At 41.6% G+C, this 13885-nt stretch overlaps 1 protein-coding gene across 1 annotated transcript in view; it reads left to right on the forward strand.

The window, feature by feature from the left end:
* BTBD16 (BTB domain containing 16) overlaps positions 1 to 13573 on the forward strand; it is a 29013-nt gene extending 15440 nt beyond the window's left edge. The window contains exons 11-17 of the mRNA XM_082222769.1: positions 1004 to 1123; positions 7398 to 7489; positions 9826 to 9908; positions 11174 to 11251; positions 11861 to 11959; positions 13045 to 13233; positions 13348 to 13573. Coding sequence (XP_082078895.1) covers positions 1004 to 1123; positions 7398 to 7489; positions 9826 to 9908; positions 11174 to 11251; positions 11861 to 11959; positions 13045 to 13233; positions 13348 to 13416 — 730 coding nt within the window. The 3' untranslated portion in view covers positions 13417 to 13573. The remainder of the gene's footprint in view (positions 1 to 1003; positions 1124 to 7397; positions 7490 to 9825; positions 9909 to 11173; positions 11252 to 11860; positions 11960 to 13044; positions 13234 to 13347) is intronic.
* Positions 13574 to 13885: the final 312 nt, after the last annotated feature.

A 13885-nucleotide genomic window follows, 5' to 3' on the forward strand; every position in this document is an offset into this window, starting at 1 on the left:
GCTGAAAGCTAGACACATTTTCCATGCTTCTTGTCTTTAAATAGACTCTTGTCTTATCTGAGCAGTTCATTAACTTTGCCCTTCTCGGAAAGCAATTAGCTTCCTCCCACAAAAGTTTTTAAGAGCTGTCCTTAAGTTTCCTCGCTGCCATGTGACTTTCTCAAAAGCTTCTGTCTACTTAAGTAAGATTCTGCTGAACATCTTCTAGCTCCTAATCTGTAGATGGATGAAGCCAGGAAAATGGGTTTTCACTATGTTAGCTCAAAAACCAAGTAGTTTGCAAGTCAGAGGTCCAAACTGAATAGGCTGAACATCAGATAGGCCACTGGAGAGGTAAAGGCAACACTGGGCTAAAATACAAGGTCAGGAACACAGGAACCCAAGAAAGCAGGTGCATCATTGCATGAAACAGGAATAAACCAATAGCAAAAGTTCAGGAAACCCCAAGGGCCTGAGAAAAAACAGTGCCTCTGCAGTGACAGTGACAGTGACAGGACACACACTGTCTTTGTTTCAGATGATATCTCATTCTGCAAGGGCATCTTTAATATTAATATTGTACTGATGTTTCACAATTTAACTTTGAATGTAGTCAAGATTTGCTTGGGACTTTTGACTTTGCTACATCTTGTCCCGGCCCCAACAGAAATCTGAAATGTACCCATGGAAAACTGAGCATTTGTGTCTTTCAATACTACTGAAATGGTTGTTTTAGCCATTTTGGGGACTTGTAACTTACATGTCATGTCAAGTGTTCTGTGTGGAACTGCAGTTTAAAAATATGCCTGATGACATGCTGATCAATGCGCTAAAGTAAATTAAACTAACTTGAAGCGGTTGTATCCAGTTCTTAAAAATAAGCAAAACAGGAAAATATGGTTATCTGAGGAAAATAACTTACACTTAACATCTACACTTAAAAATAATGATGTAACTATTTGTTTAGACAAATAGAGACACCATACAAACTGGTAGTTCATAAAGATTTTGTTTTGCCTTGCAGGTTATTTACTTTCAATGAATTTCATCTCCTGCGAACTGCACTATGCTGGGTCTTCCTACAACAGAACCCCAAAATTCAGATAATTCCATCTTACGATACCGTCCTCACATATTTTAGCAGGTAATGAAATGTATTTTAAAAATCCCTACTCTACACACCTTCGCATATCAACTGTACATATTTTAAAATTTCTATAAAGTGTAAAAGCAAAATCGCTCACGGAGCAGAAAGTCTTCAGCTGCTGACACTGTCCTCCAATATGGTAAAGAAACAGCATTAAACACACACACATGAGGGGATAAACCCCAAAATATAGAAATACAAATCTTCAGCACTAGAGAGTTTGAGGGCCACTCTCAACAGACAGTATTTTGCAGGAGGGATTCAAGCATGTACCAAAAGTTTAGGTTTGCATAATTAGGCTGTGTAGGTAACAATCTATTTGTAGCACGGAAATATAGTTTTGTTCAATCTGGAATCATCTATGCTCATGTTCATCATGCTGCTTTCATTCTAGATTAATTCTAGATGCTGCCATCCACAAGGGTTGGTGTGTTTTCTGGGATACATATTTGAAAATCCTCCCCTTGGTGAGATTACCCACCTTCCCATCACTAAGCGTACCTCAGGTGAATGAAGAAGGAAGTGGTGATTGCATCATAGTATACACCCACCCACAATTTCATTGGACAGGTGTGGATACACACATTACCCTGCTGCCTACCTCTATCTTCAAATACACCAAGATAATGCAGAATCAATCTGCAATGAGCTTTTATTATTTTGTATGAAACCAGTTTCCCAAGAAGTGCTTTTCAGGGGCAAAAAGTAAACAATAGCCCTAAACTGTGTGTGGCTTACCTAGAAAAAAAACCCAAGAGCTTAGTCTCCTTTGATTTTAGAATAAAATGTTCTATGTGCACACCCTTAGAGTGGATGAAAACACTCTGTTGCCCTAGCCTAACAAATCCACTTAAAAAGATTTCCTCTGGTTAGGAAAGTGGTGAGGAAATGCACTGAAAAGTGTGGCATGAACAGTAGTTAACAGGAAGACATATACACAAACAATTCAGAACAAATGCTCAACAAAGACCAAATACAATCTGACCTCCACATACACTTTGTCCAGGTGAATGAGGATGAATGCTCAATAAATAGGCCATCTGGAAAAACCCAGAGTGTGCCTGCAGCTGATGACACTAAGCACTTCTAGGCGCCACTGTTTTTGGGTGGGATTCAATCACATATTTTGGAAATTGATTTGAGGGTGCAGAAGGCAGTTTTGGAGAAGAAAGAGGGGAGGGAGTCAGTCAGGAGAACTAATACACCGGCCGAGGTAGGCCCCACATTCACCTTTTAGACTGAAATAATAAGCAGCAAATGGATTTCAAGCCTCTCACATGAAAATGCTTTTCATTATCTTCGTTCTTCCCGCTGTCCTCAAACAGATCTTCTTGACATTGCTGTTGTTTGTTGTTGTTGTTACTATTCCCATAAGACATTCTTTCCTATGAGTCATGTATCAGTATAAAGAAAATACTGTTTGGCTCAAAATGGAGCTCCCCGCTTGGAATCAACCTCTCTTCTCTCTCTCTCTCTCTCTCTCTCTCTCTCTCTCTCTCTCTCTCTCTCTCTCATTGCACCAGGAGATAGGAAATGAGTTGTGGGTGAATCAGTATTTACTAGTTTTACCCAAGAAGTACTTTTTATATGAAAACCTAGTGGAAAATGAGAAATTTTACGATGCACACATGTGCAAGCTGAGTGTGATGCCAGATTGCAACTACGCAGTTCACATTTAAAGTAACATGCATCGCTTTGCAACATCCTCTGTGCTGAAGCATTCTGTTTTCCCAATGATTTTGCAGTCAGGAGTTGCAGAGTTAACTAGCTACACCCCCAGTTTGCACTAAATCTGTTTTAACACTCCCACTTAAATTCCCTTCAGTTTAAAATGTTTTGTCATTTACACATCTGTATTTATTTAGTTGAAGATTCCTTTATGTAACCTGCTGCTATCTAGGGCATCTAGAAACAGAAAAGGAGCGTGCTGCATTTGTGCATTAAGCAATACGACACACTGGAACTTGTTGGTTATCCAGTTTCAGTGAGACCCCTTTAAACATGATGAATGGGAATCAAACCAAATAGGGTGTGTTGAAAAAGGGACAATTATTGAAATATACTTGGAGTCGAGTGTGGAGTTCATGCTCTTTATTCAGCTCATAGTAGTGAGGAGGAATGGAAGTTCCTCCAGAATGTCTGCTTTATATACATTATTTACACAATGGGCCCCATGTGATTGGCTAATTCCAGGATTCACCTGTAGGCCAATCAGGTTGCAGATTCACTTCCACCTGGAGCTGGATTGGGTGGCTCTTGTGGACCAATCAGACTGCTGCATTCTGAATCCTATTGTTCTAGGACCAATCAGACTGCTGCCTTTTCGATCATATTCAGCTCAGTACATAACAATTATAGTTCCCCAATCCTAAACATATTATTGGATCCTGTTGATTTCAGTGAGACTTACTTGCATCTGATGACTGCAGTTGAACACAAGAGTTATGCATGCTTTAGCACATTGGTTTCTCAGGCTGAAAGTGTGCTTATCTCTCTTTTGGATTTCAATCAATATATAGTAGGTCTGGAAAGCCCAATCCAGCAAGTTAGTGAGTGTGACCATTTTAAATCTTTTCTTTTTTTTTTAAGGGAGCAAATCCTACGATCAGCACAGTGGTGTTTATTTATTATAATTTAACAGGTGCAAATGTTCCAAGCACAGTTTTCAGTTTGCCCAAAAATAGTCTGCTAAAGAGGGTTGCTGAATCAAATCAAGGGGAATCCCTTGAGCTGGCACGTGGCTTTCCAGAAAAGAACAACAAAAGAAGCAGATGCACAAAGCTTAGCATTGTTCGGCAGCTGCACCAGAAATGAGGTAGCTTTGAGCTAGTTTAAAGCCACTCCTCATACAGTTTACCCATGCAGCTGTAGGAGAATCTCTACATGGCTGCCAATTCCCAGTTGTTGGCCATTGTCCAAATAAACATACAGCTAATTCCATCAGCCAAAGGGAGCTTAAGGTTTGGGTTTCTCCAAACAGTTCATAATTGTATAAAACTGTTTATTTGTTTGTTGTATTTATACGTTCCTCTACGAAGCTCAAGGTGGTGTACTTGGTTAGCCGCCTCCTCAATTTATCCTCGCAACAACCCTATGGGGGTAGGTTAGGCTGAGAGATAGTGACTGGCCCAAGGTCAGCTGGTGAGCTTCGTGACTGAACAGTGGCATAGCGTGGGGGGTACAGGGGGGGCCGGCTGCACCGGGCGCAACATCTGGGGGGGTGCACTTGCATTCGAGTGCTAAAATCCACGGGTTAGGGGGCGCAAATTACTTGCCTTGCCCCGGGTGCTGACAACCCACGCTACACCACTGTGACTGAATGGGACTTTGATACCTGCCCCCCCCCCACAAAAGTCCTATTCTGACACTAACCACTCAGCTCCAACCATATGAGTTTTAAGCAGCTTTCTGTGGCTGTGCTCCTCCCTTCATGTAACGGGAGTGATTTCTGCTTACTCCCCACCACACACACAAACACGCAATCTATAGACACTCATGCCATAACCCATTCCCAAATATTCCCCAATTCCTAGGGATAAATTTCAGGGGGGAGAGGTAGGGTTCTGCAGAGGTTAAGGGAAGCTTGCTTTGTGAATGTGAACTTGGTTCAGTCACAGATGGTAAGTGAGGTGCCAAAGAAATGTACTTAATATTGTTTAAATATTTTACCCTGTTACTTGCTGGGAGCAGTCTGTTACCTGAAGAGTGGGATGGAAATTCCTGAAATAAACTGAAATAACACTATAAAGCTGTATTTCAGTGCTCAAGCATTCCTTAACTTTTTGAGTGTTTGAACAAACTTTTGGACACTGCAAGATAATGGAGAATAGAGGCACAGCGGTATTCTAGAAGGCAAATAAGTCTTTTAAAATATGCTTAGTTCAAATAGTTCATATAAAAATATGCTTAGTTCAAATATGCTTACTCAAGAGAGTGCCTTCCAATAATTAGAATGTGAATATCCCTGTGTGTTTAAGTAGTGCATCCAGCTCAAATATAATGTGCAGAGAAAACAGCTGTTTTCTGTGTAAAGTCGCTGAAAGTGATCTATTGTGTAAAGCAGAGGAAAAAACCACTTTGCAGTTCCTTTCTGCCTTTTGAAGTGAACTGCAGCAACAGGCATCTGATTCTTCTCTGACCTTTCAAAGGCAGGGTGTGGGTTGCTTCGATTTCAGAGAACTTTTTACTTCCGGTTGCCTTGCATCTATAAAAATAAAGTATTCAAAGTATCTAGGGAGAGCAACACTGAAAAAGAAGCCAGGAGTGGAGGTGGGGCTTGAGGACTCGTTTCATTCAGAGCTTCCTTAATGAATGACTGTGATTTAGAGCTGGGTCTATTGTGGCATACCTTTGTTCTTCGGCAAAGAAATACCCATGAAAAGAAGTATACAGTAGTGAGAAAAATGTCCAGCAAAGATCCATAAACAGGAATGGGCAGAGATTTAGGCAGGATCCAAACTGTGGAACTAGTTCAATGGGCTCAAAGGGCCTTTAGGATGCAAACCTGTGCAGAATTACATGGGAGTAAGTCCTATCAAACTCAGTTTTGAGTAGACATGCTTGTGATACAGCATAGGGGGATTAGCTGTTCAAAGACAAAACTCAAAAATTTCAAGAAGTAGGACACGCCACCTTGTGAGCCAAATTTTCCAGCTTCAGGATTCCCACCCCTCCCCTTTGTAATCTGCATGTGGATTTGGGGATGGTTTTTTTGGGGGGGAGGGGCAGGGCAATTTCCCTCTGCCACCAAGGGTTATTATGTGTCTTCCCCAGTAGAATAAGAAAAAGCATAATGACAGAAACATTATAATTGACACTTCCCTGGGGAGATGAAGGTGGATTTTTGGGAATGGTTAATCTGGGCACTTTTAAAAACAAGGCAGCCTGGACCAGTTTGTGTAAATCAACACAAAGTAAAACAGAAAACTAGCAATGACACTGGCTTGCTTCAATCATTTGGAAAAATTTGGATTGTTTATCAAATATTACCTGAGGACTCCACTTAGATCAGTGAGCCCTTTTGTTTAGTCTACCAGCTCTGTGCTCCTGGCTTCCTCCTCCCTGGCAAGGATTTGGCCACACACAGCTCCTATTTCCTATTAATCATTATATAACCTAAATGGTTGGTTAGATATTTCCTGCTGTTAATAACGCAGTCAACCTTTGAATCAACCTCTAAGAAACCTTTCATATAACCTTTCAGAGGGTTGGGTTTTTTAGTGAATTATTCTTTGTATGTCACTCTCATATAAAACTTTGAGGTGCAAAACCCCCACCCCCACCCCCAATTGTAGAATCATATGCTTGAATGGTGGCTACATTTGGATGTAATAATAAACTATGGTTTATCATTAAATGAGCACATCTAGGTGAACTTTGAGCTTGCACACCTCCCCTCTATTTCACGGTGTGTAATCAGACACATTTCCTTCCATTTCTAACTAACCACAGTTTATTGTTGTGTCTGAACCAGGACAAACCATGATTTACTGAACCAAGCCAACCTCAAAGATTGGTTTATGAAGCTGGCTTATTTCATTAGACCATACTTACAATTGCCCACTGTACCTCAGAGTGAATGTAATGCTAAACTGTGGCTAGCTGAAAACAGAATAAAAACTTCTGAACTCTTTGCAGACTCAATGGAAAAGAGGGCAGGGGGAGGAAAAATGACTAAAGCCAGTATGTTTGTGTCTGTGGTGAGGGTGGGGGAGAAGACAAGGTAGAGTGAGTCCTGATTAAGAATAACATCAAGGTAGATGGTTGGAGAACCTACCTGGGGAAACGATTGATTGATTGATTGATTGATTGATTGATTACTTAATTTCCATACCACTTAATATATTAAAAATATCTCTAAGCAGTGTACAAAACAGCTGAAGCAACAACAGGCACTTAAAACAAAATATTACAAAAATACACAGTTACATATAAAAATGGTACGTTAATACAGAGTTAATTCTTACTGTTGCATTACCATTGGTATCTTTCATACTAGGAAATCAGTTTTGTCTTGGGCAAAGCCTGAAATAAATGCATGTAGAATCTCACTTGCCTTGCATATGAGAATCACATGCATAACTCATTGCAGTGACACATTCTGGCATTTCAGCATGTGCACAGAAACCTCACATAATAATCTATTTGCACTTGTAATGTTTGCCGATGCTTTCCATGTAGAAAATGAATAATAGCTGTAGCAATACTAAGCTTGGATAGGAAATCATGCTGGGTTTAAACAAAGTTTTCTGCTCTATTGTTTTGTTTTTAGCTTACCCAAGATATGTGCCTTCCTGGAAAGGGAAGTAGGACAGCGATACATAGCTATTTTTCAGTCCCTCCGTTTACACGGCATCACTTCAAGTAAGTTTACTTTTTCTTTAGAACCTAAACATACTGTCGCAATCAGTTTTTCAAATCAAAATGCACTCCCAAATTTTTTGTGCCCCACTCCATAGGTCTGCTCTGCCCTCTTTAATATAAAATTACATATGCATATGGCACTTTGCAAATAACAGGTTTCAGAAGTCTCTACCCCAAGAGGCTTATAATCTTAAAATAGAGAGATAGGAAGGAGCAGAGGAAGGAACTGGAAGCAGGAGTTTACAGGGGAAGAGCATGTGATTACTTCCATTACACATACTTGGGCTTAGTTGCAATAAGACGGTTTAAATACTTGGAGGAAATGCACAAGGAATGTATGTGTGTGTGCGTGCATGCGTGCGTGCGTGCACGCATATAACACAGAGACACAAAACTACTAGTATATGCATGTATATAACTGCAAATAGAGAGTCATTTCTAACTAAGGTCTGCTTAGAGTAGACCTACTGAAATTAATTAAACTAAATTAGCCATGCACATTGGGTCTACTCTGCGTAGATGTAGCATTGGAGACCACTCATGTATCCAAAACATTCCACGCATATTTTCTTTATGTGTTTCCTCCATTCGTTTCGGCAAAATCTATTGCAGCTATCTCTTTTTTGAAACAAATTCAATATTCCATGAAACTAGAAATCGGGTCCTCCCTTAAAGACGATATGTACTGCAGTGAGACCTGGAAAACCAACACCCTGTGTTGTGGGTTGGTACGATTGGACAGCCACAACACCCAGTTGGTAGGTCCCTCGAAGCTGGGTACAATCTGGCCAATGGGACGCAGTCCAAACGGTTCAAGGGACCTATTTATGCCCATGCATGTGACCCAGAGCTTCCTCTTTCAGTGTGTGCATTCGGAACACTCGCCCACCTCTCTCTTCTTTTAGGACCTTGTTATGCCACCCCTTGACCTTGTTATGCCATCGTGTGTCATCTGTCGTTGGGACAGGGGCACGGCCGGAATTTTCCCCACATGGCTGATTGGCTGTTGCCATTTGGGTTTCGCCTGCCGCGTAGCAATTCGTCACAACTTATAAGGTTGCGGATAGGCTCTGGTTCAGGTGATAGGGATGGGAGAAGGTTCTCATCTGGAGAGTTTTGGAGAACTCAAAGGCTTGCCACATTTTTGTGACATGTTGGTTGGCCCTAATAAAAGCATTAGCCAAGTGCAGAAAACGGAAGTTTCTACTTTCTGTTGCAATGCCTCTCACTATTTAATGCTTATCCAGCACCAACTACGTGAAAGGCACTTTTTGTACATTTTGCGATGTGAGAGGGAAAGAAGAATGGAAGCTTATTGTCATGCGCCCTTTAAAAGAAACCACATTTAACAAGAAATCTTTTTGATTCACCCACTTTGTCAGTACATTTGTTTTGGAACAATAGCTGCTTTCAATAGCAAGCCCATGTTACATTGACTTCTTTCAGCCTGAATAGACTGTGATGACATCATGCAAAGCCATTTCTGGCCATGAAACTGAAATGCATACTTTGCTATACGCAAACAGCACTGCATTCTTCGGCAGCAGTAACAAAGACGAGAGCCCAGATTAATTTCTTCCTCATTGTGCTGTGAGCATCTCAAAAAGCAGGTTAATGTAAAACCCAGCCAAATGTTGTTAAACCTGATTCTTGGCATTTGTGTCTGGCCTGCAGAAGCACAGGGAAGGAGGAATGGCACCCCTGCAAACTGTGCAAATCCCAGTTGTTAAAACAATTGAGGATCTGTGCATGGTTGTCAAAAAGAAAACTTTATCTGACAGTTTTTAATTTTGGCAGAATGCTGAGCAGAAGCAGGAAGGGGCACTGTGCAGAACGTATAAAGGAGAGTCAACTTGGACAAAGTAGTGATTGAACTAAGTGAATGGTGCCATAGCTAGACAGGTGGGTGGGAGATTTATACCAGGGGTAGGATTCTTTTTTCTGTTGAGGGTTTGCATTCCCATGAGGCTGGTACATTGAAGGGGCACATGATGATATGGTCAGGGCCACCCCTTTCTCTGTCTTTCTGCAAACCGTTCTCTCCTGACGAATTCATCAGTTCTTCTCTCTGCTTTGACCTCACAGCTTCTTAACTGCTCATATTCTTCAACAAGGTGTGGCCTTAAAATCCCAGCTCACATGCCTGGGCTTCCCTTTTGCATTCTTGCTGCGTCTCCCCTTTCCAAAAACTCTTCCTGATTTTAGTGTTGTGCCTGCAAAGCCTTGCAAGTGCATCACCAATAATATCAGACTCAGCAGGTGCAGTGACATCTCTTTTCTGTTTTCTGATTACCAGAAATTTAATAATAATTCATTTTCCTTTCTTCTTCCCAAAGGCAGGTATCTGGAGGAACTCTGGGAAATTAACTTCCTTCCTCTGCCGTGGCTGACGAGGATCTTGTCTGATCATTACCATGCAGTGAGTTGGTATGCTTACTATACTGAGCAAATGGGGGGATTTCAGTTCTTTTTAGGTCTTTTTAACTTCACAGTTTTCTTCTCTGGTATATTTTCCTAATACCGTATTTTTTGCTCTATAAGATGCACTTTTCCCCTCCTAAAAAGTAAGGGGAAATGTGTGTGCGTCTTATGAAGTGAATGCAGGCTGCACAGCTATCTCAGAAGCCAGAACAGCAAGAGGGATCGCTGCTTTTGCTGCACAGTGATCCCTCTTGCTGTTCTGGCTTCTGGGATAGCTGCACGAAACCTCTTCAGGGCAGCGGGAGGAACGCTCCCCCTGCCCTGAAGAGGCTTTGTGTTGCTTTCTCTGAAGCCAGAACAGCAAGAGGCATCACTGCGCAGCGATCCATCTTGCTGTTCCGGCTTCTGGGATTCAGAATTTTTTTTTCTTGATTTCCTCCTCCATAAACTAGGTGCATCTTATGGTCTAGTGTGTCTTATATAGCGAAAAATACAGTATGTCTATGCCTATAAAAATCCAGGCCTGCTTTGAAGTGTGTAGAGGCTTGTCATTCAGGTCGGACACTGAAAACAGATACACAGTGGAGAAGTGTACATGGAAGCATGGATCTAATTTCTAACATTGTTTACGGAAAATAATGATGAATCAATAATGATGAAGCCATGACAGTTCACACCCTGGACATCGCTTGTTAAAATGCATGCATTAAAAGCATGATGTCCCGGGTGTGAACTGTCACTGCTTCCCCCAAAGAATCCTGGAACTAGTTTGTTGAGGGAAGCTGAGGGTTGTTCAGAGACTCCGTTCCCCTCAAACAGCTACAGTTCTCAGACTGCCACACTTAACAACTTGGCCACCACATTCTGTACTAGCTCCAACCTCCACACCATCTTCAAGGGCAGCTCCATGTAGGAAACATTGCAGTAGTACAGGCAGGAAGTCAACATAACATGGACAACTGAGTCCAGGCTGTCCCAGGCCAAGAAGGGTCATAGTTGATGAACCAGCCTAAGCTGGGCATTGGCATCCCTGGCCACAGAATCCGCTTGATACTCCAGTGTCTAGCTGGAATCCAGGAGCATTTCCTGACAACAAGCCTGTTCCTTCAGGGGGAGTACTACAACCCCTTCAAAACAGGTTGTATACCTAATTCCTAGACATGGGAACCAGCCATGTTAGGCTAAAGCACTGAATTGGCACCTGTGTTTTATTGAAAAAAATTGAACTCTTGAACTCTATATGAAGTTTTCTTTTCCTTTCAGCTGGAAAATGGTGGTGACATGGTATTTCAGAGAGACTTTAACACTCAGGCAGTGAGATTTGGTCTGGTACTTACACAGGTAGGTCACTATTAAAACGTGAAGAATTTCTACACAGGATGGAGGGCAGGAGACCGTCTGCTGACAAAACATTTCACATAACCTAACGTGACGATGGGAGGGATATGCATGAATATGAGAGAAAGAAAGAGAAAGGATTTAATATACAGTATATGCTAAAATTGGCTGAAAGATACTGTTGCTGCCAACTCTGAAATCACTGACTGAGATAACGTTTTAAACTGTTCTTATAACATTTTTACCATTTCCTCCAATTGTTGATATGTTTGCCATCCTGGGGTCTTTCAGGAGGAAGGGTGGTATATAAATTGAATAAATAAATAAATACAGACTGAACCTGGGGGGGATGGGAAGGCAAAATTGTGGCAAGAATTAGCGAGGTGAATTTTGTCCATACCTACAGAGTAACTCACAAGCAATGGGCAACTGTTCAGTCTTTTGCGATGTTCCCACGGTCCTTCCCCTTAGAGGTCACTAGGTCAGTTGCTCAGTTGAATCCAGACTTCTCTTAATGGCCCTCTCACAATACTTACAGATCTTTTTGCTGACATAACTTTGAAATTAACTGGGATAAAAATGCATTAAAAAAAAATCTCTTGGTTACTTCAGGAGCCAAGGTACCATTCAGAAATAATTTCCATTTATGGATTCTTCTTTGAGATAAAAGCAGTAAAACATGATGCTTCGGCCTACAGTTTTTACATGCAGGTAAGAAAAGCGTCTCTGTGGTTCTCTCTAACTTGGGCCACCATCAATCTTTAGGGAGATGAATAAAACATTGAACTAGGCCACACCCTGAAAACAATAAATTTCCACAAGGAAGATAGTGTCACTGGCATTTTTTGCTATAAGGAGGAGGGAAATAGTGTTAAGGCTGACTTGCAAAACTGGGCAGAAGTGCTCTTGTGCAACTCCCCATTAGGGTGACCAAGGAGTATAGGGATCCTACCCCTTTAATAGTCAGGTAGACTTGAGCAGTTCAGCAGGTGTAGCTAAGACAAAGGGTATGTATGTATTGCCATTCCAGCTCCATTGCACTCCCACCTCTGGTGTCTGAAGTCAAGTACACATGTCATTAGATTCAGCTCATATGTATCCTGCAGCTTCTTGAGAAATACTTCTGTTGGATGCTTTCTCCTCAAACCAACTTCCTTCTGACTTGAAAATGCAAGTCACAGATTGGTTGAGGTGTATACAGTTCAGACAGCCATTCCACATGTGCAGAATGACAGTTTCCTTGAACTGGAGTTCAGGGGGGTGTACAGTTGCAGGTAAACAAATCAGATAATATGAAGACACCATCACCTGCTCTCTAGTTGTGTACAGCAAATGCAACATGAAATGCACAAGGGAATGGGAGTGGCCACCTTGCTTGCCTGTGCAGCTACTAATGTGTACATACCCAAAGGAAAAACAATGGGAGCTAGGAAGACCAGTTAGGTAAAAAGAGATTGATCTACAGTGGTACCTCTGGTTACATACTTAATTCGTTCCGGAGGTCTGTTCTTAACCTGAAACTGCTCTTAACCTGAAGCACCACTTTAGCTAATGGGGCCTCCTGCTGCCACCGCGCCACCGGAGCACGATTTCTGTTCTCATCCTGAAGCAAAGTTCTTAACCCGAGGTAAAATTTATGGGTTAATGGAGTCTGTAACCTGAAGCGTATGTAACTTGAAGCGTATTTAACCCGAGGTACCGCTGTACCTTGAATTAGGATTTTATTGGTGGAGGTTTTTGAGTACCTTCAGCTCACAGATGCTGACAAATAACAATTTAACTCTGTGTCATTTCAGAGAGTCAAACATACAGATCCAATTATATCTTTTTTTACTGCCGAACGGAGTCCTGTCAGTTTAAAGGAGACACGTGAAATTAAGTATGAAATCAAAGCACAGTGTCAGATAGATGGGAAATGGGAAGAGTTCACTACAGAGAGACTTACTCAAAAGTTTGGAGTTAAGAAGCCCAGCTGTAAAAGCATGGTAAGTCAGGGAAGGGAGCACTTTGTACATTTGAAAAACAAAATTGTTACATTGACTTCTTAAATAGCATAGATAGAAACTTGAGTACTAACTCTTGCCTCTTTCTGAATGCAGGTTTTGAAAGCATGCATACCATCAGTTCCAATCTATGTGACCTTTTCTCTTCTTTTCCCAACATCGTAAGAGACAGCAAGCACTCTCTGGGCAGCTCTGCTGAAGGACTCATTTTGACACCTAGCATATGCGTAGGAGTGTTAATATCATACGTCTAAGGGCCTGCACTGGTCAGGCAGGTGATCACATTTCGCATAACAAGAGAATAAACTGCACCCTTCCCTCATGCTCAGCTCATTTAGACATTAATCCCTATTTGCATTGTACTCTTGTTTCCTGTGGCAAATGCTGCAAATAGATTGCAATTGCTTAGGTGTAGCTTCAAATTACCAATCTGGTGCCCACTAGCAAATGAAGGGCATGAACCGTTCATCCCACATGGATGCAAACAGCCGTGTGTGTGGCATTTTAGAGAGCTTTCTTTTTCCACTCTCCCCAGCTGGCCTTCAGCCAGGTGCACTACAGCACATCTAGTCATTATTGATTTCGGGAAGCCATTAATGTTGCTCACATAAAAGTGTCAGGTAACCCCACCTAG

This window comes from Podarcis vaucheri (genome assembly GCF_965113315.1).
Source record: "Podarcis vaucheri genome assembly, chromosome: 5".
NCBI lineage: Eukaryota > Metazoa > Chordata > Lepidosauria > Squamata > Lacertidae > Podarcis > Podarcis vaucheri.